Source organism: Pleurodeles waltl, chromosome 6, assembly GCF_031143425.1.
Source record: "Pleurodeles waltl isolate 20211129_DDA chromosome 6, aPleWal1.hap1.20221129, whole genome shotgun sequence".
NCBI lineage: Eukaryota > Metazoa > Chordata > Amphibia > Caudata > Salamandridae > Pleurodeles > Pleurodeles waltl.
In genome coordinates this window covers 724,049,886-724,074,095 of record NC_090445.1, presented here as the reverse complement: position 1 = coordinate 724,074,095, position 24,210 = coordinate 724,049,886, and the positions used below count along the sequence as shown (strand labels likewise).

The window sequence follows — 24,210 nt, the reverse complement described above, 5'->3', positions numbered from 1 at the left end:
CCTCCTACGCCGACGACACCCAACTTATACTCTCCCTCACCAAGGACCCCAACAGCGCCAAGACCAACCTACAAGAGGGGATGAAGGACGTCGCAGATTGGATGAGGCTCAGCCGCCTAAAGCTGAACTCTGACAAAACGGAAGTCCTCATCCTCGGCAACACCCCGTCCGCCTGGGACGACTCCTGGTGGCCCTCGGCACCGCACCGACCCCCACAGACCACACCCGCAACCTCGGCTTCATCTTGGACCCCCTTCTCACCATGACCAAGCAAGTCAACGCTGTGTCCTCCGCCTGCTTCCTCACCCTCCGCATGCTCCGCAAGATCTTCCGCTGGATCCCCGCCGACACTAGAAAAACCGTGGCCCACACCCTCGTCACGAGCCGCCTGGACTACGGCAACACCCTCTACGCTGGGACCACCGACAAACTCCAAAATCGCCTGCAACGCATTCAAAACGCCTCGGCCCGCCTCATCCTCGACGTACCCCGCAACAGCCACATCTCCGCACACCTGAGACACCTGCATTGGCTCCCAGTCAGCAAAAGGATCACCTTTCGACTTCTCACCCACGCACACAAGGCCCTCCACAACAAGGGACCGGAATACCTCAACCGACGCCTCAGCTTCTACGTCCCCACCCGCCTCCTCCGTTCCTCTGGCCTCGTGCTCGCTGCCGTCCTTCGCATTCGCTGCTCCACGGCGGGTGGGAGGTCTTTCTCCTTCCTGGCAGCCAAGACCTGGAACTCCCTCCCCACCAGCCTCAGGACCACCCAGGACCACTTGGCATTCCGGAGACTCCTAAAAACCTGGCTTTTCGAGCAGCAGTAACCCCCCCCTTTCCCCTAGCGCCTTGAGACCCGCACGGGTGAGTAGCGCGCTTTATAAATGTTAATGATTTGATTTGATTTGACTCTTGGTGTGTTTTTCGGACTGAGTGGAACTGCAGAGCCTCCAATTGGTTTACTGCTGGTTGGCTCATCCGAGCATCATCTGTTCCCTTAGGACCCATTATTGATGCTAATGTAGAGCTACTCTCACCCTGAGATCCATACCAGTTCCTGTCACCCTGACATTGGCCATGCAGAGTGATCTTGTGCTGATTCCAGTGTTGGACCCCAAAACTACTTCGGCTCTAGCCCAGCTGATGTCATGCTATGAAATCACAAAAGCGCAACCGGTCGTATGCAACTTGACTCTAACATAGTGCCTCTGCCACGTTGAAGCCACCGGCAGAGGCTTCATTATATTTGTGGATCTGACTCTGATACTGTGCCAGATCAGGGAGAACACTAAAGTGTTGATAACAAAGAGAGTGTTGACTCCCTCCCCCTTCAATATACTAATGATGCCTTATAGATTAATTTGCAGAGTACCAGTTGGCTTGACCTCTCCTAAGACAGAGCTTGACTCGCCACCAAAGCCACTTTGCAGTTGTGGTTCGGAGGGCAGCTGACACACCAGAATTGCAGCTACACTCCATCAAGATAAAAAAAATGTGCTGACAGAAATTCTGCAACCTTGTCCCAGTGACTTCTGAGCCTTTGCTTCGTTTTAATTATGCCCCCTCAGGTATGTTGTTGGTTACATGGTTGAAGCCTTGTTCTTGCCTTCCTGCGAATAGGCAGGTGGCTAGACATCACAGAACAGCACCTGATGAATGGATTTTTTTTACTAAGCATCCCACCCCTGAGAGTTTATTGTACAGGCCTAGACCAGTAAGGTGAATCCGAACTCACTTACAAACACTTCTCCGGATATAGAATCAAAGAGGATTGATGACTGGCCAGTGCCTGTTTTCTCCTGTTAATCTAGCGCTGCTCTCCTTTGATGCAGTTTGTCTACTGCGTTGCTGCACGTATGCCCTTTGGCACATGGCTAGAGAGATCTTGCCAGCTACCTCAGAAGGCCTTAAGGACTTTGTGACCCAGACGATAGATGATGGATAGAACGCGGCCAAATATGTTATCTGCACAAGTCGGGATATTATTGAATGCTAGGGTAGGGCAGTCAGTACCAGGGTTCTACTTTGCAGACACACATGGTTGTGATCTACAGCTTTATTCTGCAATGTATGGGACTCGCTAATAGACATGCCTTTTGATTGGTCACTGGGTCATGCCTCTTCTGAAGGAAGGCGGACTCTGCCCTTGAAAGCCTTAAAGACTGCACTGCATGAGGCTGTTGACTCCTGCCAAACAGTTTCCTGAATCAAGTCCGAAATATCAGGATATTCCAGCCTGCTGGTGTATAGACAGAGACCACCTTTCCAGCCAGTGATGCAGTAGACAACCCAGTTATTTCCACGGCGTGGATGCAGGTCTGATGGGAAGTGTGGGGGCCAGCAGAAGCATCAGTCTTCCAATTCCTTTTCCCCTTCCACAATAATTAACAAACCACTTTAGTTTGCCTTTAGTGGTGCATGTCCAAACAACAGAGGGCAGGAGTCAACATTCCTTCCCAGGTTGGCAATCCATCACGTCCGACAGATGGATCTTTACAAACTGGTCAAATGGCTATAACCTGCGTTTTCTCTTCTCACTCACTGTTGCTACCACACCAGAAGGAATTCCAGGCTAACATTTGTCCATCCTATTGCAAGAGCTGTGCTTTCTCCTCTCCCAGTATGGTGGACTTGGAAAGAGGAGGGGGGTTGTTACACTCGCTCTTTCCTTGTCCCAGAACGTACAGGGGCCTCAGGCCTATTATTGACCTTTGGCCCCTGAATGCCTTCCTGCAGATGAACACATTTGAAATGCTCACTCTGGTTCAGATCCCAACTGCTCTGCACCTGGGAGATTGGCTGGGTCCTCGGACCTGCAGGACGCCCAGTGCTTAATTTGTGCTTGTTGTTTCCGGTGCTCAGCACTGGCACTTATTTTTGAGGGCCGGGGATTACATTTCTGCTTCAAGCATTTGCTGCGAGCAAAAGACACATATGGGGAAGACGGAGGACGGGAAAAACGAAAAAGCGTCACAAAGGAAGAAAGTAGAAAGCTGCAAGAGTGAGCTAAATGGGCAGGGGGTAGCTTTATATGGATTGAAGAGGCCCGAGATGGCTTCAGGATTACAGTGCCTCAGTATTCTGTGTTCACACATTTAATTGCAGCATCTGCGTGTTTAAGAGGAGGGCTTTGGGCACCGGCACCTCTTTATTTACAAATTAAGCACTGAGGACGCCAATTTTCAATGTCTGTCCTGCAGTCCCACATACATCTTCTGCAGTTCAGGAAAGGCCGGGAGCATTTTCAGTTTGCCATGCTTCTCTTCTTCCTTAGCAGCACCACTTGGGTAATCATAAAAGTGATGGCTGTGGAGGTCAGAGATATCTATATTCCCTTACTTCCGACTACTGGTTGTTGAAGGTGTTCTCAACTTTATCAATCATAGACCTCCTCTGGACGATGGCAGACTTCTTGACAGAATTAGTGTTCACTGAAAACAAGCTGAAGTTCCACCTGATTCCTTATGAGAGACTTCCATTCACTAGGGCGACCCTAGACACAGTGGTGTTCAGGGTTTTCCCTCCTACGCAACAAGCCCACGACATCTGGGATATGAATCCTGATGTGTTGGGCTAGGTCTTGAATCATGGTGAGAGCAGCTTTGAGGCTTCTTGGCCTCTTAGCCTTGTGCATCCTTCTCCTCAGCTGTGTCAAGTGGTACGTGCATGCATCACAAGTTCCAGTGGACCCAACATCCAGGTGGATGCCAAAGCCACCCAGGTTTTGAAACAAACGATTGTGGATTTGCAGTGGTGACTGCTTGAAAATAATTGGTATCCGTTCCTCCACCTAGAGCTGACAGTGGTGACCGACACCTCTCTGCTGGGCTTGGGAGGTCCTCTATGGGAGGTGGAGATCAGAGGCTGTTTTCTCAGGCAGAGGGCTGGCTCCACATGAGTCTGCTGGAGTTGAGGGCCATTCGTCTGGCTCCAGTAGGCTTTTTGCCATTCATCAAAGGGAAGCTGGTGCTGGTTCTCACAGACAACTCCAGTGCTGTGTAGTGATGCAACAAGCAGCGTGGAGTGGTGTTCTGGGTTCTGTGCCAGGAGGGTCTCTGGAAGTGGTTGGAGCACTAAAACATTTTTCCATATCGCGAACCACCTGGCAGGGTTCCTGAATGCCAAAGCTTATGAATTAAGCAGGCGGCGCCTGGCAGATCATGATTGCCATCTACATCACGAGGTGCGCATGGCGCCTTCCAAAAGTGGTAAGAGCACTACATATTTTCACCACTGTCACAAATGTACAGTGTCAAAAATTGTGCGCGTTGGAGTTTGCACAATTACACCAGGAGACCCTTTTGGTGTGAAATATAACATACGACTCCTGTACACCTTCCCATCTTTGCCTGCCCTGAAGAAGGTCAAGAATGACCAGAACCTGGTCATCCTAGTGACTCCATATTGGGCCAGGAGAGTGTTGCAAACTAAACTTTTAGGCATGAGCATCTGTCTTTCGATCACCATTAGGCTACCACTTCATGAAAACATGCAGTCTCAACAGGGCTGGGTCCTCCACCCAAATCTATACATTCTACACCTACATGCTTGGAGCTTGAGCGACTTCAATTGACTTGATTGGTGTCTGAAATAGTGGAGGTCATCATTACCACCATATCCCTTTCAGAAAAAGTTTATGCCTGGGCTGGGCCATACTTGTGACCTGGTGGTGTTCTTTTCAACACTGACACTTCACAGGCAAAGCTGCACTCCTTCCTTTTGTTTGTGTCATTTTTAGTCGAGTTCAACCTTGCAGTGGGTACTATCAAATGGTATTTGTTGGCCTTTGTACATTTGTCTGACCAACCACCCTTATTCAAATCATCTGTTATTATGAGGTTTAATGAAGGTTTGACACGTTTCCTCCCAAGCCGTTTGTGATGCCATAGTGGGTGTACCTTAACTTGGTCTTGACAGCTCTGATATGGGCGCCCTTCTTGGCAAAAAAGAATGTTTTCTGTTTCACCTTATCATGGAGATAATTCTCCACATTGTGATTACATCAGCTCATCATGTGAGTGCAATTCAGGCAATCTCAGTGCAGGACCCCCTACACCATCTTTTTCTGGGACAAATTGATGTTCAGTAATTGGGCAGCCTTTTTAACAAAAGTTGTGACTCCCTTCCAAGTTGGATAGTCCATCACTATCGGCATTCTTTGCTGTTCCACACCTCGCAATGGAGGAGTAGAGGCTACATCTGTTGGTCCCAGAAGGCTTTAAGCTTTTACTTTGATCATACCAAGTAGCATTGAAAATACCAGTGTTTTTGAGGTCCTCTGAAACAAAGAAAGGGAAGGCTGTGCAGAAGATGGCCTTATCGAGGTGGATATTCCTCTGTATTAAGATATGCTATGCAGTGGCCAAGAAACAGTCTACAAGAGCCCGTTCCACCAAGGCTAAGGCTGTTACTACTGCATTGGCAAAAAGAGTGATGGTTTTTAACTTCTGCCAGGTCCTTGACCTGTGGGTGTCAGTGCATATGTTCACAGCCTTGACAGACAGGTCTGGTGGGAGGGATATTTCCCCTGATTGGTCCCGCAAGACCTTTTGGTCTGAGCCCTGTCTGTAGACCATCCACCATGGGCAGGTACTGCATTGATTTCTGTTCCAAGGTGAATGAATCTGTGGTTAGTAGTATTCATCAGAAGAATAAGTTACTTACCTTTGGTAGCCCTCTTTCTAGAGGGTACTCCATCTAACCGCAGATTCCTCACTGCCCTCCCACCTCCCCATTCTGTTTAGTGGCCTCTTTTTAATATCTGAAAAAGTCCAAAGTTAGTATTCAGCACACTGATACCAACTGTTGATTGTGCACTACATCTGAAGACCCAGAAAGGGCAAAGATAAGAAACTGACATCAGTGTACAGGAGTGACACATGTGTGTGACTCTGCTCCTTCACTTCCATAGTGGTGTGAGGCTGCAGAATGCCACCTGCTGCTGCACGGAGCCACTACTTTGAAAATATCTCTGGATCCAGTCTGGGGCCTTAGAAGTATTCTAAGTAGAGGAGACTGTGGTTAGAAAGAATTTCCACAGAAAGAGTAACCGAAGGTAAGTAACTTGTTCTTTAGTAGCACATTAGAAAGGAGTAGTTTGCTTATGATCAGTATACCTATTAAACTTTAGTTTACACTAGCCTGTTTGTGGAGTCATTGAAGATTCCTCAAAGTAAGTCAGCACTGCCACTATGCGATCCTTTAGTTTGGTCCTGGTGTTTTCACAGAGTTCAGGCCAATGATTGCAGCTCATTTGTTATATTCTAGGAATATTAAGCCCGGCCAAACAGTTAAAAACTCCATTTTGAACCCATTCACAAGAACCCTTTGTTATACACATCATTTATCTTTACTTAGGAGCTTGCTGAGAAAGTTCATCCATTGAGTTTATCTGAGAACTACAAATAAGCTTGTGTGTCCTCAACCTGGGAAAACAGTTGCAAATGAGACCTGTACGAAGATGAATGAAAGCACGTGGCAGTAATTATTGGGTCAGAGAGGATACCTGATAAATCAACAAACTAGATTGTGAGGTGGAAGACATGCTGATTAGCTACAGCCTTCTGCCTACAACAATTATAAGTATCCTGGAGGAAATGTTTCGGGGCTACTAGAAAGATACAAGGACTCACTCTGTCTTTTTTGTGTCTGGTGTTATGAAAGACCTTTTCTTTTTCATACAATTATGGATACTATACATATTTATGGACGGGGGGTTTCATTTGTCCCTCTTCATCTAGTGGCCTGCTGGAGTGTCAATTACATTTTGCTTCCGCCCATCTTAGCACAGAGCATGGGACACAGGTTCAGCCCACTTCCACCATTATATTACTTGATTGTGACAACATTCTTTTCTTGCACAACATACACCTCTGCACAATACCCTTCAGTGCCAGGGACAACTGATACAATGTGTGGTTTTACCTTAAAAAAATAAAATATATAAATATTTTGACTTCTACACTGCACTTCTTTTTATTAGGTGAGGGATCGGCAGCTCCCCAACACTGCTTCTGAGCCTTCCTGTGTCTTGGGGCTTCATACAAAAACCACTAACCAATACATTAAGCATTGGTAAAGAAAAATGAGCAAAGCCAACTCCATATACTTAATGGCTTTGCCATTGTGTGGTTGCTCAGAGAAGTCAAGCTTGTGAGGGAACTGTCCCACAAATTACTTGGGTATCAGCTATAAGCCTGGATAAGAAAGTTGGTAAACCACTGCACAAACAGCAAACCTCTACTATGGGAGCAGAGTGTATATGAAAGCGCCATTCCTACACAAGGAGCCACCAAGATTCTGGAAATCAGGTTTTGGGGAGCAAATCCCTATAAGAAAAGATCCTGGCACAAACCAGATAAAAATAGCAATACTAGTCTCAAAAGTTGTTCAGTTCTAAAGCATCTGCTATTGCTATGTCTTTTACCACTTTGCCATAGAAGTATCCATCCAATGAGGGAAAAGCTAGGTTGTAGAAAAGGAAGACACCATTTTAACAGATATGCCTTCTTGAAACATATATGTTTAACCATGACTGGACTGATAATCCTGTGTTTATGTGCACCAGTATACAAGTGTTTGTGTGGGACTTTGCATCTTCTCTACTTTGTACGAGGTGTGGCAACTATCAAAATACAGGAGTGTCTACATTTGAATCCTGCTTTCCACATTATAGTACATGTTGTTCCTTCTATGCAGGATACGTTGCAGGATTCACAGAATCAGATGTGAGTAATCGTCCGGATCTTTTTGACGTGTATGTCAGTCTTGTGGACAGTGAGATTACTGTTACTCAGACAGCAAAAGGTGAGTTTCTTGACAGTTACCTATTTCAGCAATGTCTTATTTTGAAGGTTTGCTAAGACACAGCCACTTGTCTTCAGTAGTCACTGGGTTTTATGCAGTGTGTGTTGTTTTGGGGAAATGGACTTTGGGGTCTACCAGAACATGTAAACGACCTAAACGCTGCAGTGCGTTCCTCTGTTGTAAAGGATATATTTTACAGATGTGTGGCTCCTGTTCACTTAATTATTATGAAATGTACTTGGGTGATGACATACTTTTTCGCCTAAGTATTTTTACATGACCTACACAACATCCCCTTGTCAGTTCTTTTTCCTGGCTATTTTCAGCACATCCTAAAACAGGACTTTGAGGCAGACATAGCAAGGCTTCGTTATTGCTATGCATGAATGCCTAGAAGTCCTAACTTCCATCACTTAAAAAAGCACCTTTTTCTCTTAAAAACATACAGCTGACACAAACAGATCCTTCTTAGAATTATTTCTTACTAAGTTGTTAAAACATGTAGTTAGCGCCCTTCTCTCAAAACAGGGAGGTTTTCCTCCAGACAAAACCCTTGGCTATCCATTGGCAAGCAAAATGTTGAAGCTAGTATATGCTCTATCACCCTCACAATCACATTGAAAGTCACACATTTTTGGTTTGCTATTCATCTGTGACCAGACTCGTGGAACAGATACTGAGCTTTTATATGTAGGTCAGCTTTTCTTGGAAGTTCTGAATAAAGGCTGCTCAGCATGGCTCTATTAGATCTGTCAGCAGAACTTGACACCATTGCACACCTTGTTTCCCTACAGAGATTCTTCTCTGGTCACTGGAAAGCCTTTAACTGGTTCACCACCTTCTAGACCAGGCTCACCCACCTAGCACCACTAGCAAGAGTTGGTATGAAGCGTCCCCCAAGGATGCAGTGTCTCTTCTCACCTATTCAGCATTTATTGCATCCCACTGTCTGCAATCATCAAGGACTTCCGACTACCCCTCCACATGTATGCAGATGAAACCAACTAGTATTTTAGCTAGACCACATCTGGACTTAGCACAGCTGCTACTCTTAAAAGGACATACAAATGAAATTCTTATTGTGAATATCTGCCAATCATTTTAACTTTCATTCTTTTAGTCATTCGCTATGTACACTCCACCCGTTGCGATCCATACTGGATTCTGCATCCTGTGATGCATCTATATACCAACATGCATGCAGCACATAAAACAATCCAATTAGATACATGATTATACATTTGAGAGATGTATCTTTCTTTCCCTTGTTTCTGTCACCTAACATTGAAATAGCTTGTTGAGAGACTTAAGTGTAGCATTTGTTTCCATTTGGACTATATTTCTTAAACCTACACTTTTCTCTTGTGCTCTTACCTTGTAGCTGTGTGTGTCTGAATTCATTCATTCAGACTTGTTTGCCCACTCATGACATTAGGAGTCGACAGCTGTATTCTCTGCTGCAACTTACAGATGTGTAGCTGTGGTACTATTTTGATAATCTATTGAAGGAATATGTAGACCCCAGGAATTACTCTGATCACAGCTAGCATCTTTAATTCTGTGCACAGTACCTCAATCATAATCTTATTAGAACTACCAGCAATCCAGAATTACAGTACATGTAGACAGTGTTTTTTTTTTCTTTTCTTTTTTTACTGGAACTATGACATTAACCCATACAGTCGTATGCCATTAGCTAAGAGGTTAGTCCAGCTATTCTTAGTTAATTTATTCCATCAGGATAGGCCTGTTGATGGGATATCGTGTCTACTGCTGTTTACAAGTGACGTTTTGATAGTTGGCAAGAACTAAGGTAGCTTTAATGATTCTTTATAGCCTGCTCCCATAACGAAACTGATGGAGTTACTAAGTACTGAAAACAAGACAATCTAAAAGTCCTGGTGATGCTTTTCTTAAAAAATATTTTCATAGAGAACTTCGAGTTCCCATATCTATTAAAGTATTAATTTGTGCACCAGATTTTTCAGCAATAGCAACACTCCCAATTACGTGAATAAAAGGAGAGGTGTCTCATGTATGTAAAAAAAAAGTGAGGAGCCCAACACATTGTGAAACGGCAGCATTTCACCCGCCCGTGCAGCTCAGAGTAACAATTGTGTACACAGTGATACGCATGAACGTTTGAGTACCTTTAGTCCAAAAGAAAAATGTTGAGAGGCGCCACAGGGATATGCCTGTATTCAGTTGCTAATGAATATCCATCCTGATGTTTCCAATATACAAATCAACGTCCTTGAGATACCTAATTAGCATCAGAATAACAGGATCAAGCTGATGCCTGTTGCAGAATTTGTCTACAATAACTCAGTACGTTTAGAATAGGATCATGGCTTTCATATGGATTTCATTTGCGAATCACTCATAAGAAGTTTTAGCAGCGTGATGTTGCTGTAGAAAAAAAATCCTTTATCAACTGTGCTTTATAAGTGAGGCATATGGGTGCACACTGAACAAGACTGCTTTAGCCCTCCTCTGAACCTGAAATTGGAGATGGACATCTTTTAGAAACTATTCACATTATCTGCCTTTAAAATACATTTAAGAGATAGGAGCCAGATCCGTAAGCAATTGATTACAAAGGTATTAATTATTGGCATCAAGATTTGATGAGTTGTAGGATAATTTTGACCCTCCTAAGTGTTTGCTTGCTGGGCGGGGTACCTGCCTGGGTGAACCACTACTGCATAGGGGCCATCTTTAAGCAGTGGTTGGTTTTCGTTGGCTTTTTCTCGTGAGCTAATGTTATTTTTCTTACAGACTTGATTCTTGTTGATTCTGTGTTGACCAATTATTTAGAAGGAGCCTGCATTGCCATAGGTCATTTGCAACAGTACATTGTTTTTGTCATATAGTGGGTTGCATGTGGATCAGGCAGGAGTTTTATGTATTAAAGTCCTGCTCTTGCATAGGATGATCCGGACAATCTGAGCAGGGTAACATTGAGATGTTGTGTGAGTGTAGGTCAGCTATATTTGTGAACATAGGTTAGTTGGACAATGATTGATTTTAAAATTATATTGAGCATGCAAATACCTAACAGTCTCCTGGTGCTAAACGCAGCTGAACGCTACGCAGAGGCCACTAGCTTACAAAGAGCAAAGGCTTCAGGAGTCTCCTGAATGTCTTTAACTGATCAGAAGCTCTTAAATTGAGAGGGATTTGATCCCAGTGTTGATTGGCTAAAACTGAGAGAGCTCACTCTCCCTGCTGAACACTCTGCTACTTAGAGATATCCAACATGTGGGAAATACTGGGTCTTAGCTGCTTTGCAGGAGAATAATGAATGAATTTGCACCTTAAACAGAATTTGCCTCAGCAGTGGTAATCATTGAACGTAATTCACATATCTGTAAAAGGAATACTCTTGAAGATGGGCAACCAGTGTAGCATTTTCAAACAGGCCAATACAGAATCATCAGGAGCCAATCTGGCAGTAAAATTCTGAAGTCGTTGGAGTCCTGAGAGTAAATAAAAGGGAGAATCAAGAAGCAACGCATTGCAGTAATCCAGGCCATCAATAAGCAACATGACTCAGAGGGTAAAAAAGGAAGAATCTTGCGCGTGATTTTTAGCTGAAAGAAACAGGAAGAGAATAGCTTATTAGTTTGCAGAGCCAAGGAGAAGTCACAATTGAAGAAACTGACAGATTTCTTACCACCGAAACAGGCAGGGAAGAAAGGCCAAGGTGGAAAGGCCAAAGACCAGCCGGAAGACATCAGAGAACCAGGGGAAGAAAGCAAACGGGCCACCCTAAAAATCTCTTTGGTCGCATTAAGAGAGTGGACAGTTTTGTCTGCATAGTACTCGTCCCTCACTGTATATACACATTTTTTGTAAGAATATGGGGCCAGATGTATAATTTTTTTTACAATAGAGATTACCTAATTGCGAATCACAATTAAGTAATCGCTATTGGAATGTATGAAACTCCTGGAGTTTCATATTGCGATTTGCAAGGGCTCGCAAATTGACCTACCTCATCAATATTCATGAGGTAGGTTGCAATTTGTGAGTCATTGCGAATGACTTCAATCACAGGAATGGTGGCCTGCTGGGCTCAGCAGACCACCATGTCTGTGATTGTTTTTCAATAAAGCAATCTTTTTTTTTTTAAATGCAGCCTGTTTTCCTTAAAGGAAAACGGGATGCGTCTAAAAAGAACAAGTTTCCTTTTCGTGGGACCACTGCCTGCTCTTAAATGTTTTCACATGCATTCACAAAGAGGAAGGGTTCCCTTAGGGACCCCTTCCCCTTTGCGGCTGGGTTACCACATACTTGAAGTAGATGGTAACTGCAGTTGTTTTGCGACCGCATTCATGGTCACATAACAATCATACATACCTCTGCGATTCGGTATTGAGAAGGGAAGCCCTTCACAAGCCCCTTCCTAATACCGAATCGGTATATAGTCGCAAATCCAATTTGTAATTCGGTAACAAGTTACCAAATCGCAAAGTGGACTTGTTACATACCAAAACGCATTTTTACGATTGCAAAAATGTTTGATATATCTGGCCCATGGACCTGTCTGCAATTCCTTTTTCTTTCCCTGTGCCATGTTCACTCCACCGTTCTACAATGAGCTTCGCTTCCTCGAGTGTGTTGTTGGACTATAGAGGCAAGTGGAAAAAGTTGCAGTCTTTTTGAGTTTGTGAGGGTAAGTGGGATTTTGTTCTTTTAAAAAAAAGATAATTTTTCATTGTAAAATTGGACAAAAAAGATGTAGAACACCCATCCTCTGTGAGAGCATTACAGAAGTTTTGAGCAGAAAGTCTAGACCAAGCTCACCTATGAGCAGCCTCAGCCAGATTAACAACTCAAATATATCTCACAGGTAGAACACATCTAAAAGAGATCAATAAACAATTACTCCAAGACAAGAATATGTCTCTCACAAAAGGACTTTTCCAGGCTGTGCACAAATAAGAGCCAAGCGGTGCCTAGTTTGATGTGTGGGCCCAGAAACAAAATGAGTGAAATTTAAGCCAGAGAGAGAAAGTTTTTTTAAAGTTATAATTTTATGCATTATATCAAGTACATCATCACTCACAATGCAACATCCCTGAACATGCCATTCAGGGCAGAGTCCGGCCATACCTGATTACCAAAACAAATTCCACATTTTCAAAATCCCCTCCCCCCTCTCCCCCCCACCACCACCCAAACCGCCCCCTTATCTGGTCTTCCACTCAAGGGGCTCTATGTTAGATAAACGCTGCCCCTACACCCGTAACTGTGCTGGGTTATACATCCCTCTCGCCCCACTCTCAACATGCATTCACGCCCCATCGTCCCCAAATCTTATAAAAATTCCTTTGACGCCCTCGCCCTTTGTGAATTTCCTTTTCCATTAATCTACAGTATTCCATTCCAAGCTCCCAGAGCTCCATTTCTGCACAATATCCCATTTTGCCACCATACAACCCAAGTTCAACAACAGTTTCTGAAAGAAGGTGTGATCTGTTGGGCTCCATACTCCCTGAAGCATCAGACGTGGCTGCGGCTACAGGGGCAACCTCGTTGCCTCTGCCAGGGACCTCCCAACTGCATCCCAGAAAGCTCGTATATGGGGGCAGCTCCAAAGTGAATACAGAAAGGTTCCTTCCAACCCATAACCTCGAAGGCACTCGGCATCACCCACCCTTCCTATCGTATGTAGCAAGGTACGCACGTAGTAGAATATGGAAGGCCTTAAGTTGAATAAGATGAAAACTCGTCTTTATGGCCACCATCGCTGGGAATTCCAGAGCCTCCCGTCGGTCATCCCCGTCTAAGTCCCCTATGAAATGTTCCCATGTCTTCTGTAGTCTCATGAGAGGGGATCGCATGTTTCTCTTCACTGTCCCATATGTCAAACAGATAAACTTGTTGTCAACCCTCTCATCTAGGAGTCTACCTTCCAGCGGGGAGTCCTCTTGTGTCTCTTCCTCTAATTATATACATGCCCGAAGGGCATGTCTCAACTGACCATAGTGCAACTGTAGCAAGTCTGACATTTGATATTCCTGCTTCAGGAAGGCAAAAGCAACCACCGAGGTCGCATCCCACACATCTGCCAGTGTTGGAATTTCGATAGTATCCCATCCCTGAAATCCTTTCAGAGCCGTAATGGGTCGCCGCCTAGAGTCCTCATACAGTGGAGTCCTCAGGGTCAACCTGCGGCCCCTATACCATCTCCCTAGTAAATCTCCTCCAAATATCTACTGTCTTTGTTGCTGGACTCACCCCAGGGAGTAACCTGCCCTCATACAAAAAGTGTAAATAACTCCTATCCCCCATTCCTATCCTGTCTTGTCTTGTTGAAATGCCGGATCCGCCCAAACCCCTTCTTTTCAAGCACACCAAAAAGATACAACCATTCCACCGAGTCAAAAGCCTTATTCGCATCTAACAAAGAAATCATCCATCATGTCAACTATGTTGCCGCTAGCTTGCTATGTAGATGCCTCAGGTTCAGTCTGGTTGAGAGGCTAGGCATAAACCCATTCTGGTCTGGATGTACCGACTCTAACAGCACTGCCCTTAGCCTGGTCTCTAGTAGTTTGGCTAGGATCTTGAGGTCAGTGATATGGGCCGGTATGATTCTATCTCTGGCTTTCTCTACCTTCTGTATAAGTATCACTGTTGCTCACCGCATGTTGCCTGGCAACTCCTGGAACACCCTCACAAAGCCCACATGCAGTGGGGCCACTGTCCGCCTTTGTAGTTTCCAAAACAGTTCAGTCGAGAACCAGTGAAGTCCAAGGGCTTTTCCGGACTGCATTTGGCCCATGGTAGAGGAAACTTCCACCACTGTAATGTCTGCCTGAAGAATGACCAGGGACCATGTTTAACGCTACCTGAAGAATTACATCTCTGTCTCTAAAGTTCATCAGCTGTGAGATAATCAGGCACGGGCTCTCCCCAGATCGCGGCGGGTATGATGGGATTCTATGCGCCCGTGCCACTGAGAGAAACCAGGTTGGGTTACCTTGCAGAACTGTTTTATCCAACCACTCTTCTATGAAGAGTTCCGTGCTCGGCCTCTCTGCTTTCTCCAGCACTCCTACAATCCGAACATTGTGGCGACAGGACCTTCCCTCCGCGTCTGCCAGCCTCCCAACCATCTGTCTCACTTCCTTCTCCATGGCCGAGATTTTCTTGGTAAGCTCTTTTATCTGCAGCAATGGAACACTCAGTTGACCCTTTGACACTATCCGTTAGTTTCCTATGATCATCTCTTGACAACCCCACCTTGCTCACCACTGCAGCTATTTGGGTTTCCAAGGAAATCAGTTTCTTTGATAGCTTGCAGGATAGCTGTAGTGTGCGCAGCCAGTGAGGTACTGTCTTCACCTTTCTTGGGAGCATCCACCGTGGCAAAGAACACCTCTGTGTCCAGAGTGTTCCTCTTCATATTTTGCTGGCAAACCATCGTCCCATTGTGCTATTCCCCACAGCCCCTGTATCAGATATGTGTATGTCCAAACTGCAGGATGCCACACCCAGTTCCCACCCGGCACTGTTGCTGCTTACATAGCCTCGAGGGCCCACCACTCGCGGCCCAGAAGTCCAAGCTGGTGGGATTCCAAGGTATCAGGGCAGCCACAGCTCTGCAAACGCTTGGGTCGCCTCCCGATGGGCAACGATGCAGGCCCTCCAGTCTCTGCCTGTACAGGCTCAGGTCTAAACTTCCAGAGATACTCCTGATGCTTCTTTTTTTCCAGGCAAAGACCCACCCTGGGCCGGGCCACTACAATCAGGCACCACACCAGAAGGTCCTTGAAGGGGACCTCTCCTACTCCAAGGTGGCTGCGAGCCAAGCGCTGCCTGCGCTGCATGCCCCACCAACTTTGGGCTCCCAGGTTCCGCAGCTACCCACACTGCTTCTCCTCACCTCTGCCCTGCAGCTGTCAAAGCAGTGCCGCCCCACCAGGCACCAGCTTTAATTCATGGAGGCTAGGGAGCCAGGACCCAAACAGGTTCCACTCGAGCGACCCCACAAGCCGGCAGGTGCGGGCCTCCGACAGTGACAGCAGTTCGCCCTCGGCTCCGATCGAACAGCAGGCGCCATCTACTGAAAACCAGCACCACAGGTATCACGGCCGTTAATAGCAATGTTCAGGGGGGTATTTTTCTCCAACATTAATCCCCCACAGTGACTCCAGGGCACAGTCTGCTCCAGGACAAGGTCCGCAGGTGAGTTTTGGCAGGATAATTAGTCTCTCGTCCTACACCAGGGACAGTTAGGGTACACCCCCGAGAATTGATTCAAAGATCAGTGTTGGTATTTTTGGGTGCGCCCACCCAAATGTTAAAATCTCCAACAACTGGAAAGTATGGGTGGCTCAACAATAAAGGAGATTAAAAAAATAAGCAAATAGCCTTCCGAAATGATGATTTTTAGCCTATAACTTAGAATGTCATTGATGGATACAGAATGAGAGAAAAAACAGGAAAACCCAAGACCTCGGAACTAGGAAATTGATCACTTGTAAAAGGTAGGTATTGTTAAGGAACACTTGAAAATAATTTTGCCAGACAAAAGCAAGATCAGGAGCATAAGCTTCGGTAGTCCAGAATGCAATAACAAATAAATGTCCTGTTGAATTTTTAGCAGATTGTAAACTTCGGCTGATTTTTTTTTTTTTTTTTTTTTTTTAAGTAGTGGCATTTAGTAGAGCGCAATATAAATGAGTTTGCTATGCACCAGAATTTAACTTAAGTTGCTTTGTGTTCCCAACAGGTAGTCCTTTACTAGAGTAGGAAAATGGGCAAGTATTAGAGCATATAGAAGGATGTCAAGAATCTGACTCCTTAGTAGCACTTATGGTAGCAGAAAGAAACATGGTTTCTGGTAAGAAAAAGCATGGTTTGAGGAGAGTATACGTTGAGAGCTCACCATTTAGTGAGAGGCGAAAGGCAACTGGAATGTAAAACAGGCAGCATAGATGGCGTCGGTCAGGGCAACGATTTGCACAGATGAGCTTTCCTTTGACACCCCTGTTGTGTGTCCCTGCTCTGCAAACACAGCCTTGCGCCAAACACATGACCCTGGGTGAAATTGCATCTAGCATACTGACTAAGCTGGCTGCCACAGAAATGTGTACCTCCCAAGGAGGAAACATGGCACCTAGACAGACGAGTACACCTCAGCAGTCTAAAGTCAAAATACCTGAAACCAAAGAATACTAAGCATAATGTGCAAAACCTTATCAATAGGTCCCTATAAGAAAAAGTCTAAATGCTGGAAAACTGTTAAATAAAATGCTCAATTTATTTAATTTTTTAAAAACGATCCTCTTAGCCAAAACTCTTTCCCTTTTAAATGTCTTTTGATTTACAAGTTTAATTTAGAAGCCCCATTCCAACCTAAACTTAAAAAGCTATGCTGAAATCTGTGCTAAAAATACCAACGAACATTATTTTCCTAAAGCTACTGGTTTAGCAAGTTCATCAGTATACACATACACCTTCTCTGCTGGTTGCATTAGAGAGAGCAACTGCAAGTGGATTATTTATGCTGGAATCTTACTTGGTTATAGATTAGTTACCTTTGCATTCCCAATGAGGTGTTGTTCCCATGCAGAAATGGGTAGGCTAAATTGGAATATTACTTAGTTGAGTTCAGTTTGTGCACAGATGGGAGGGTTTACTAGAACTAACAGCAGATGTAAGTTGGATATAGTATAATTGCCTTTTGTTTCTGGGTATTATGGGAATGGGTGCATACTCACACATTCCCAGCTCATGCCTGAGCTGCTTGAAATAGAACATATGTATGTTTCAGTTGGGATATCACTTGACTGTATATTGGTTGTACAATTTCTTGCTCTGGGAAGAAATATTATATGTGCACCATATAGAAGTACAGGCATGTTGTTATTACTATGTTTTATTGTAGTTATTGTAGCTTAACCACAATATTTTGGGGGGTTTCTTAAGTCAGTGTGCAGATGAAGATGTGTTACGGTGTTGTAACTTTAGATTGTCATTTGGTTGCATTATGCTGCTATTCAGACCAGAGTTGATTTGAATCCCGTGCAGACAGAATTCAAATAGGTTTTTTTGGAATCATGTTTAGCTGTGTAGTATTTGAATTGTTTTTCACAGATGAGGTGTGAGTATATATTGCGATCAGATGGTGGCAAATTTGTGTATAATAGAATATTACTCAATTGTACGTTAGTTCCCAGTGGATTGCAGGCAAGGCCGGGTACATTCTTTGCTTTGTAATATCTTGCAGTGACAGATTAGGTAAGTCAGTAACCAATCACATCTGGGTTGTGTATATGCAGTTCCCTTCCATAGGTATACTGATTGCACCGCCTATCATTCGACTGTACAGTCGTTGCATTGTTTATTGTTCTAATCTGTTTATTGTTTTCAGTAGAGACATTTCATATTACACCATTTTCTCTTGACAGCACTTAATATGACAGTATAAGCTTGGCGTACATTCCTCACTTATCAATACCTAAAGATAGTTTTAAATTTGTCTTGTATGTCAAATTGCCTTTGTACACTAACCTTGTCAGGCGTAGATAACATTTACAGCCTTCATACCCACTTGATTACACTTGCCAGTCTTCTGGATAGGTTCACAGTTTTTCACGTAAGTGTCTAACTTTTCAGCAAATTGAATTGTAGTAGAAATACGTATATGATCTCCAGCATCAGCAACAATTCACAGTGCATTTTATCTATAACCAGAACATTTCAAACGACCTATTCCAACTGTAAATAGGTAAAAGTAAAACAATATCATGCAGGTCTACCCACGTTACTTTACCTCTCTATATTGCACACTGTGGATGGAATGGTGTCCTCTAAATAATCCATATCAACAACGCTCAGTGGTACTGTTGGAGCCATTAGTATTTCCACCTGTGCGTGATCAGACACTTAGTTAACAGGAGCCCCAAATCAATGAAACAAGATGTAAGCTTGTGTTTCTTGCATCTTTGGTATATGGCTAATATAAACATCTCCCATGTTATTAATGGTTCTGTCTGTGCAATGTAGTACGTGCTGCAGTACTATGTCCCAGTATGACCGCAGGTGTGTGCAGCCCCATAACATGTGGACCACTATGTCCGCATTGATCAATTTGCAGCGTGGGTATGCGTCATTCGAGGTGCCAAGGTATCTGTTGATGTTAAAGATAGTAAGGTACGCCCTAATCACAATATACAATTGTATTAAACCGGGCATTTCATGGGATAGGTTTGGGGCTCTGCAATATATTAAACCACTCTTTATCTATTAAACCACTGTTCTGCACAAGGGCAGGCAAAGTTCTGCTCCCATTTCTCGCGCAGAGACTCAAGTGATGGTGCTGTGTGCGCAGGCAGTGAGCTGACGAACCACGCACCAAGTGTCTACCCGTTCACAGATATTGTATGGTTAGGTGCATAGGTGTTTAATTAGAGATCTTGCTCCACCGCCGTCACAATGTGCCCACAAGGGAGGCATGCAGCAAAAATTGCCCCGGGGGTAGACCCCCCCTGATTCTGCCAGTGTCTTGTATGTCAAAAGCGTGGCATCCTCATACAGGTTTTCCACCATCGTTACTCCCGCTATCAACAAGGTTAGTTCTGCCGGCTTAGTAAATTGGCTCCCTCACAGTGTGGCCTGAAATGCCAGAGGCGATGCATATGGCACCACTGCTTTAGTAATAGTTAAGCTGCTCCGAAAAGTATTGTATGCCACCAGTAGCAGCGTTGGTGAAGGCAGAGGGATCAATTACAGGGGTGGAACAGCCTAAGCATGCTGCAGTGCATCCAGGCTGGTAAAAGGGCGCAGTATCTTTAAGTTAACACGCCTCAATCATCTTGACACCTCAAAGTTAGGGATCACTAACTACTCCCCCCAGGTCACTTCAGGGCTTGGAATGTATTGGGAGAGTGGAAACATGCAAGACTTGGTCCATTTGAGCCTTGATAGCTCAGCAAACTGATGCAGTGTGTTCATTATCTTTATTGGGATGCTAGAGGTGTCCCTTAGGTATAACAGAAGGTCGTCCGCATAAAGCGAGGCAGCAGGAACTCCATCTCCTAGGGGTATATCCCAGTCAGATCCTGATATGCGCAGCTGGGTCGCCAATGGCTCCCTGTCAGGTGCCTCTTGCCGCGTCAGTGGGCTCGGAGATCAGTTGTCTTGTCACCCTGGCCGTGGGAGACATCTACAACAGATGCGCAAGTCTCTTGAAACTTTCCTCAGTCCCATAGCAGGGCAGGACCTTGAATAAATATTCCCACTCTAGAGAATCAAATGCCTGTTCCAAATCCAGGACCAGGCAGCCTGCCCATGGTCACCTCCTCAGGGCCATTTTCCATTATCCGGAAGAAGTGCCCCAGGTTTAAACGTGTTCCTGGCTGACACAAATCCATTTTGGTCTGTCAGGAACGGGCATCTTACTTGTCACCATTGACCATATCGCTTCACACATTTCAGATTGTGATCGGGGCATCCAGCTCCTCTCTTTGTTCCCTAGTAAGGGAGGAGAGGGGTACAGCAGACAGATATGAGGTAATGTTCTCTGACGCGGCCACCAGGCCCGAACAATAGACTGTATTGGTGTATTTTGTGTTGTGTATTTAACATGATCCCCCTCAGAGGACCGAAGTGCCACAATGTTGTTACCTCCACATTCACACCTGCTCATCCTGGCCAGGAGGATACCAGACCTATCCGCTGTTGCATGTGTTTTAGCTGAGTGCACCGTATAGTTGTGGCATTGCAACAGCTGAGGAAAGGCCAGATGTTCATCCTGCGCCTCAGCTAGTCTATTTATATTAGTCGGATCTGTTTCCAGCCGCAATAATCTCCACTCTATGTCCATGACCTCCGCATCTAACTGCCACCACATGTTCCAGCTTAGGCCCATGCAGTGGCCTCGCAAGGTAACCTTGAAAGCGTCCCACTCCGTGGATCGCTTTGCTGTGGAATCAGTGTTATAGTCAAAGTATTCTGCAATTGCTGTCCTGAAATGGGGGTCCTTCAGGGCCGCTAGCTGCAAGTGCCAGGTCGAGACAGGAGATGAGCCCACCCTCCAGTCAAGCTGTAGATATTGGAGATTGGAGTGACTGTCCCAGAGGGTAGTCTATTTCAGTAGTGTTGGGATGGATGTTGTTTGTGCATACTAGTCTATCAATTCACACATGCAATAAATATGGAACGAAGTAGTATGAATAGATTCTAGCTGTATTAGTGCGGTGTTGCCAAACACCCACTAGGTCCTAGTTGTGGAGCCACTGTCGTAGTGTGTGGACGTTAACGGACGCAGCAGTGCAGGGCAGCGGGGGAAATGAATGATTACAGTAGTCGCATTGTTTACCAGCTGGTGATTATCTTTGGACATTGTGTAGATGCAGGTTGTGTAGGGATATCACTCAGCTACAGATTACTTGGATTTGGTTGTAGCTCAGGCCTGGGTGGCATAAATTGGGACCCCTATGGTTGGTAGTTCTAGGATATAACTTGTCTCCAGAGTACTTGACTTAATGTGGGCACTTTGAAATGGCATGCATATATAGATCGGTTCTTTGTATTGGGACATCAATTACTTGTAGATTAGTTAAATTAGCTTGACACTCAGCCCTGGTTTACATGCATTGGGATCAGAAGGCAATGTATGTTGGTTATTGAACTATCACAATGTAGATGAGCTGCATTAAGTGGCTAATTTAACCTTGTTTCAGCAGTACCTGTTTTAGAAATATGATGCTAGTGCAGTATTGTTTTCTAAGCTGGTTTGTGAATCTCATGACAATATGTGTAATATTTTATCCTACCTTTAGAAGCCCTTACTCTGGGCAAACTGCATAAAGACATTGGCCAACTGATTGTACAATCTGCGGAAGACCCAGAGAAATCTGATAACCAAGTCATCAAGGTGAGTGAGCAGTCTTATTTACTGAGTCCCACAGAACAATTTGCAGATCCTTTGAGGACTGTTAAAATGTTATGATAAAATATACTTGTAAAGTGCATGTTCACCAGAAGGAAATCCAAAGCAAGCTGAATGCATATTGAGAAAGTAAAGACTAAACAGCCACCTCTTAAGCTCTTTCCTACATGTCAAATAATCATTCTGAAGGCATACAGTTAGAAGCAGGGAGTTCCAAACTGTGAGAGTTTGTACAGAGAACCTAGCACCTCCCATCCTTTTCCTGTTGAATTTTAGAATGGTCAAAAGATTGGAAGAGGAGGGTAAGCTTTTTACAATTATAATCTGTAAACACTGAGGGCCCTTATCCCAGAAGCCATGAAGATGATGCAGCAGGCTATGGAGGTGAACCTTTGTTCCAGCAGGAACCAATGAGGATTTCTCAACAAACCAGTGATATGGAAGTTCTTAGGTTGTGTAAAAATACATCTGGCTGCCTGATTGTGAACAATTTGCAATCTTCATAATTGTTTTTTAGGAATGCCAAGATGTAAAGAATTGGCGTAATCAAGCCAGGAAGTCATTAATGCTACAACCACCATGATTAAGACATCATGAGTGAGGTACCTGGATATCTTTCTGATTTTACTTAGTCGGTAAATGGATTGAAATTACAGAGCCAGTGTGAAGTTTCAAAATAAGCTTGCTGTCAATCATGGCGCCCAAACTTTTTGCAGATGTTTTGGGGGTAGGATGTTCCCTCCTTTCAGAAGGCCAGGCTGAAGGATTGACTTTGTTGTTCAAAATAACAGTTTACGTTTTTGGGCATTAAGCTTTAGGAAGTTTCTGCCCATCCAGTCCTTCATAAAGTGCATAAAAGAATAGAACTGCAGGAGAGCCATCCAGCCCAAAAAGTAACTGGGAGCCATTCATTCCAGGGAGCAGGGACTATGAGTCCCCAGAATAGTGGGAGCTAGGAGGAGGCTTCTGCACCATTGGCTTTCACTTCCAACACTTGCGGCCTTTGCTGCGCTATATAGTGCTTTGTCAGCCCCTGTGGCACAGGAGCTAGCTATCTCTGGAAGCAGGAACTATGAGTCCCAAGAGCAGTCAGGGCTAGGAGGAGACCTCTGCACTTTTGGACTTCACCTCCCACACCAGCAGCCTTTTCTCCGCTATATAGTGTGTTGTCAGTCCACTGGGCCTGGGAGCCATTCATTGCAGGGAGCAGGGACTACGAGTCCCAAGAGCATTGAGGGCTAGGAGGAGACATCTGCACCATTGGACTTCACCTCCCAATCTGCAGCCTTTTCTGCGCTGTATAGCGCATTGTCAGTCCCCGGGCGTGGGACACACCCAGGCGAAGCACGGGTCAAGGACGGGCCCATCTTGCGCCCATCATTACCAGAAAAAGCCAGGGCAGGGCCTCCCTCCTTGGCTCTTTAATATGGTATTTCCTTTTCTGTTTTTTTTTCTTTTTTGTTTTGTTCTTTCTCTTGGCAAGCGTGTATGTGATCTGTGCCTACGTCTTAAACTGATTGCATCGCCTTCTAGTGACTTGATAGAGCGGTGTCTGGATTGTTTGGCATATTAAACAAGTGGCTCCATCTTTTAGTTCCAGTGCGGCCCACCAAAACTGAGCTTTTAGTGGTGTTGATTCTACATTTTGGCTTGTTCCCACTAAAATTTGGTATTGACTGACTGTCTTATTTGTGGGGAGAACATGATTTAACTGGCTAAACGTGGTATTTACAGAGCTTCCTTCACTTAGTCAGAAGGCCATTGCCCCTACGATTAGTTTGTGATCTGGTGTTATGCTCTGTTACACCTGGGGCTTGCTCAATTTTCATCATTACCTGGTGCGCGAGGAAAACTTTAGCCACTTAAATACTACTAACCTTGTTTGTTTCTAATGTAGTGCTGTAGATTGTCTGCCAATTCACAGCTAGCTAGTGACTTCCGTAGTTCCTACGACTGAGGACATTTTCTTTTTCTTTTCTTTTTTCTTGTTTGTATTGTATGCTGCTATAAATGTATTGTGTTTATAGTATTGCTTTTCTGTTTTATGTAATTTTAGGTTTTCAAATTATCTCAAACATTTTCCTTAATAATATAATTGTTTTGTTATTTGTTGGGCCTGTAACTAGATTTGGTACTCGAGATGGGTAAAAGAAAGTATACTGATAAGCATACAAGTGAGCCTACAAACAACCTCCCCCCCCCAAAAAAAAAATAAAGTAAATAACGGTACCCCACAGGACATTGACAACCTAATTGAGGAAGTCAAATCAATACTGTATCCTAGGGCTCCAAAAATGAGGACCGACGTACAAATAAAAAAAAAGTAAAATTGCCCCTTTATTTAATAAAAAGGGCACCAAGGATAAATTACTTAATCTTGGTGAATCTCAATCCACCATGCATTTGGCAACTGCAGTCGAGGGTTTTACAGCACCCCTAGCAATAGTACTAGCTGATGGCTGTCCTCCTGCTGAACCCCTGATGGTT

At 44.5% G+C, this 24,210-nt stretch overlaps 1 protein-coding gene across 3 annotated transcripts in view; it reads left to right on the top strand.

Moving 5' to 3' along the window:
* DENND10 (DENN domain containing 10) overlaps positions 1 to 24,210 on the top strand; it is a 176,658-nt gene that overhangs the window by 119,252 nt on the left and 33,196 nt on the right. For all 3 annotated transcript variants that reach the window (XR_011204890.1, XM_069239242.1, XM_069239243.1), the window contains 2 exons: positions 7,704 to 7,811; positions 21,614 to 21,708. Coding sequence is in view for 2 of the 3 variants with exons in the window: in XM_069239242.1 (XP_069095343.1) it covers positions 7,704 to 7,811; positions 21,614 to 21,708 (203 nt within the window). In the remaining variant the exon portion in view is untranslated. The remainder of the gene's footprint in view (positions 1 to 7,703; positions 7,812 to 21,613; positions 21,709 to 24,210) is intronic.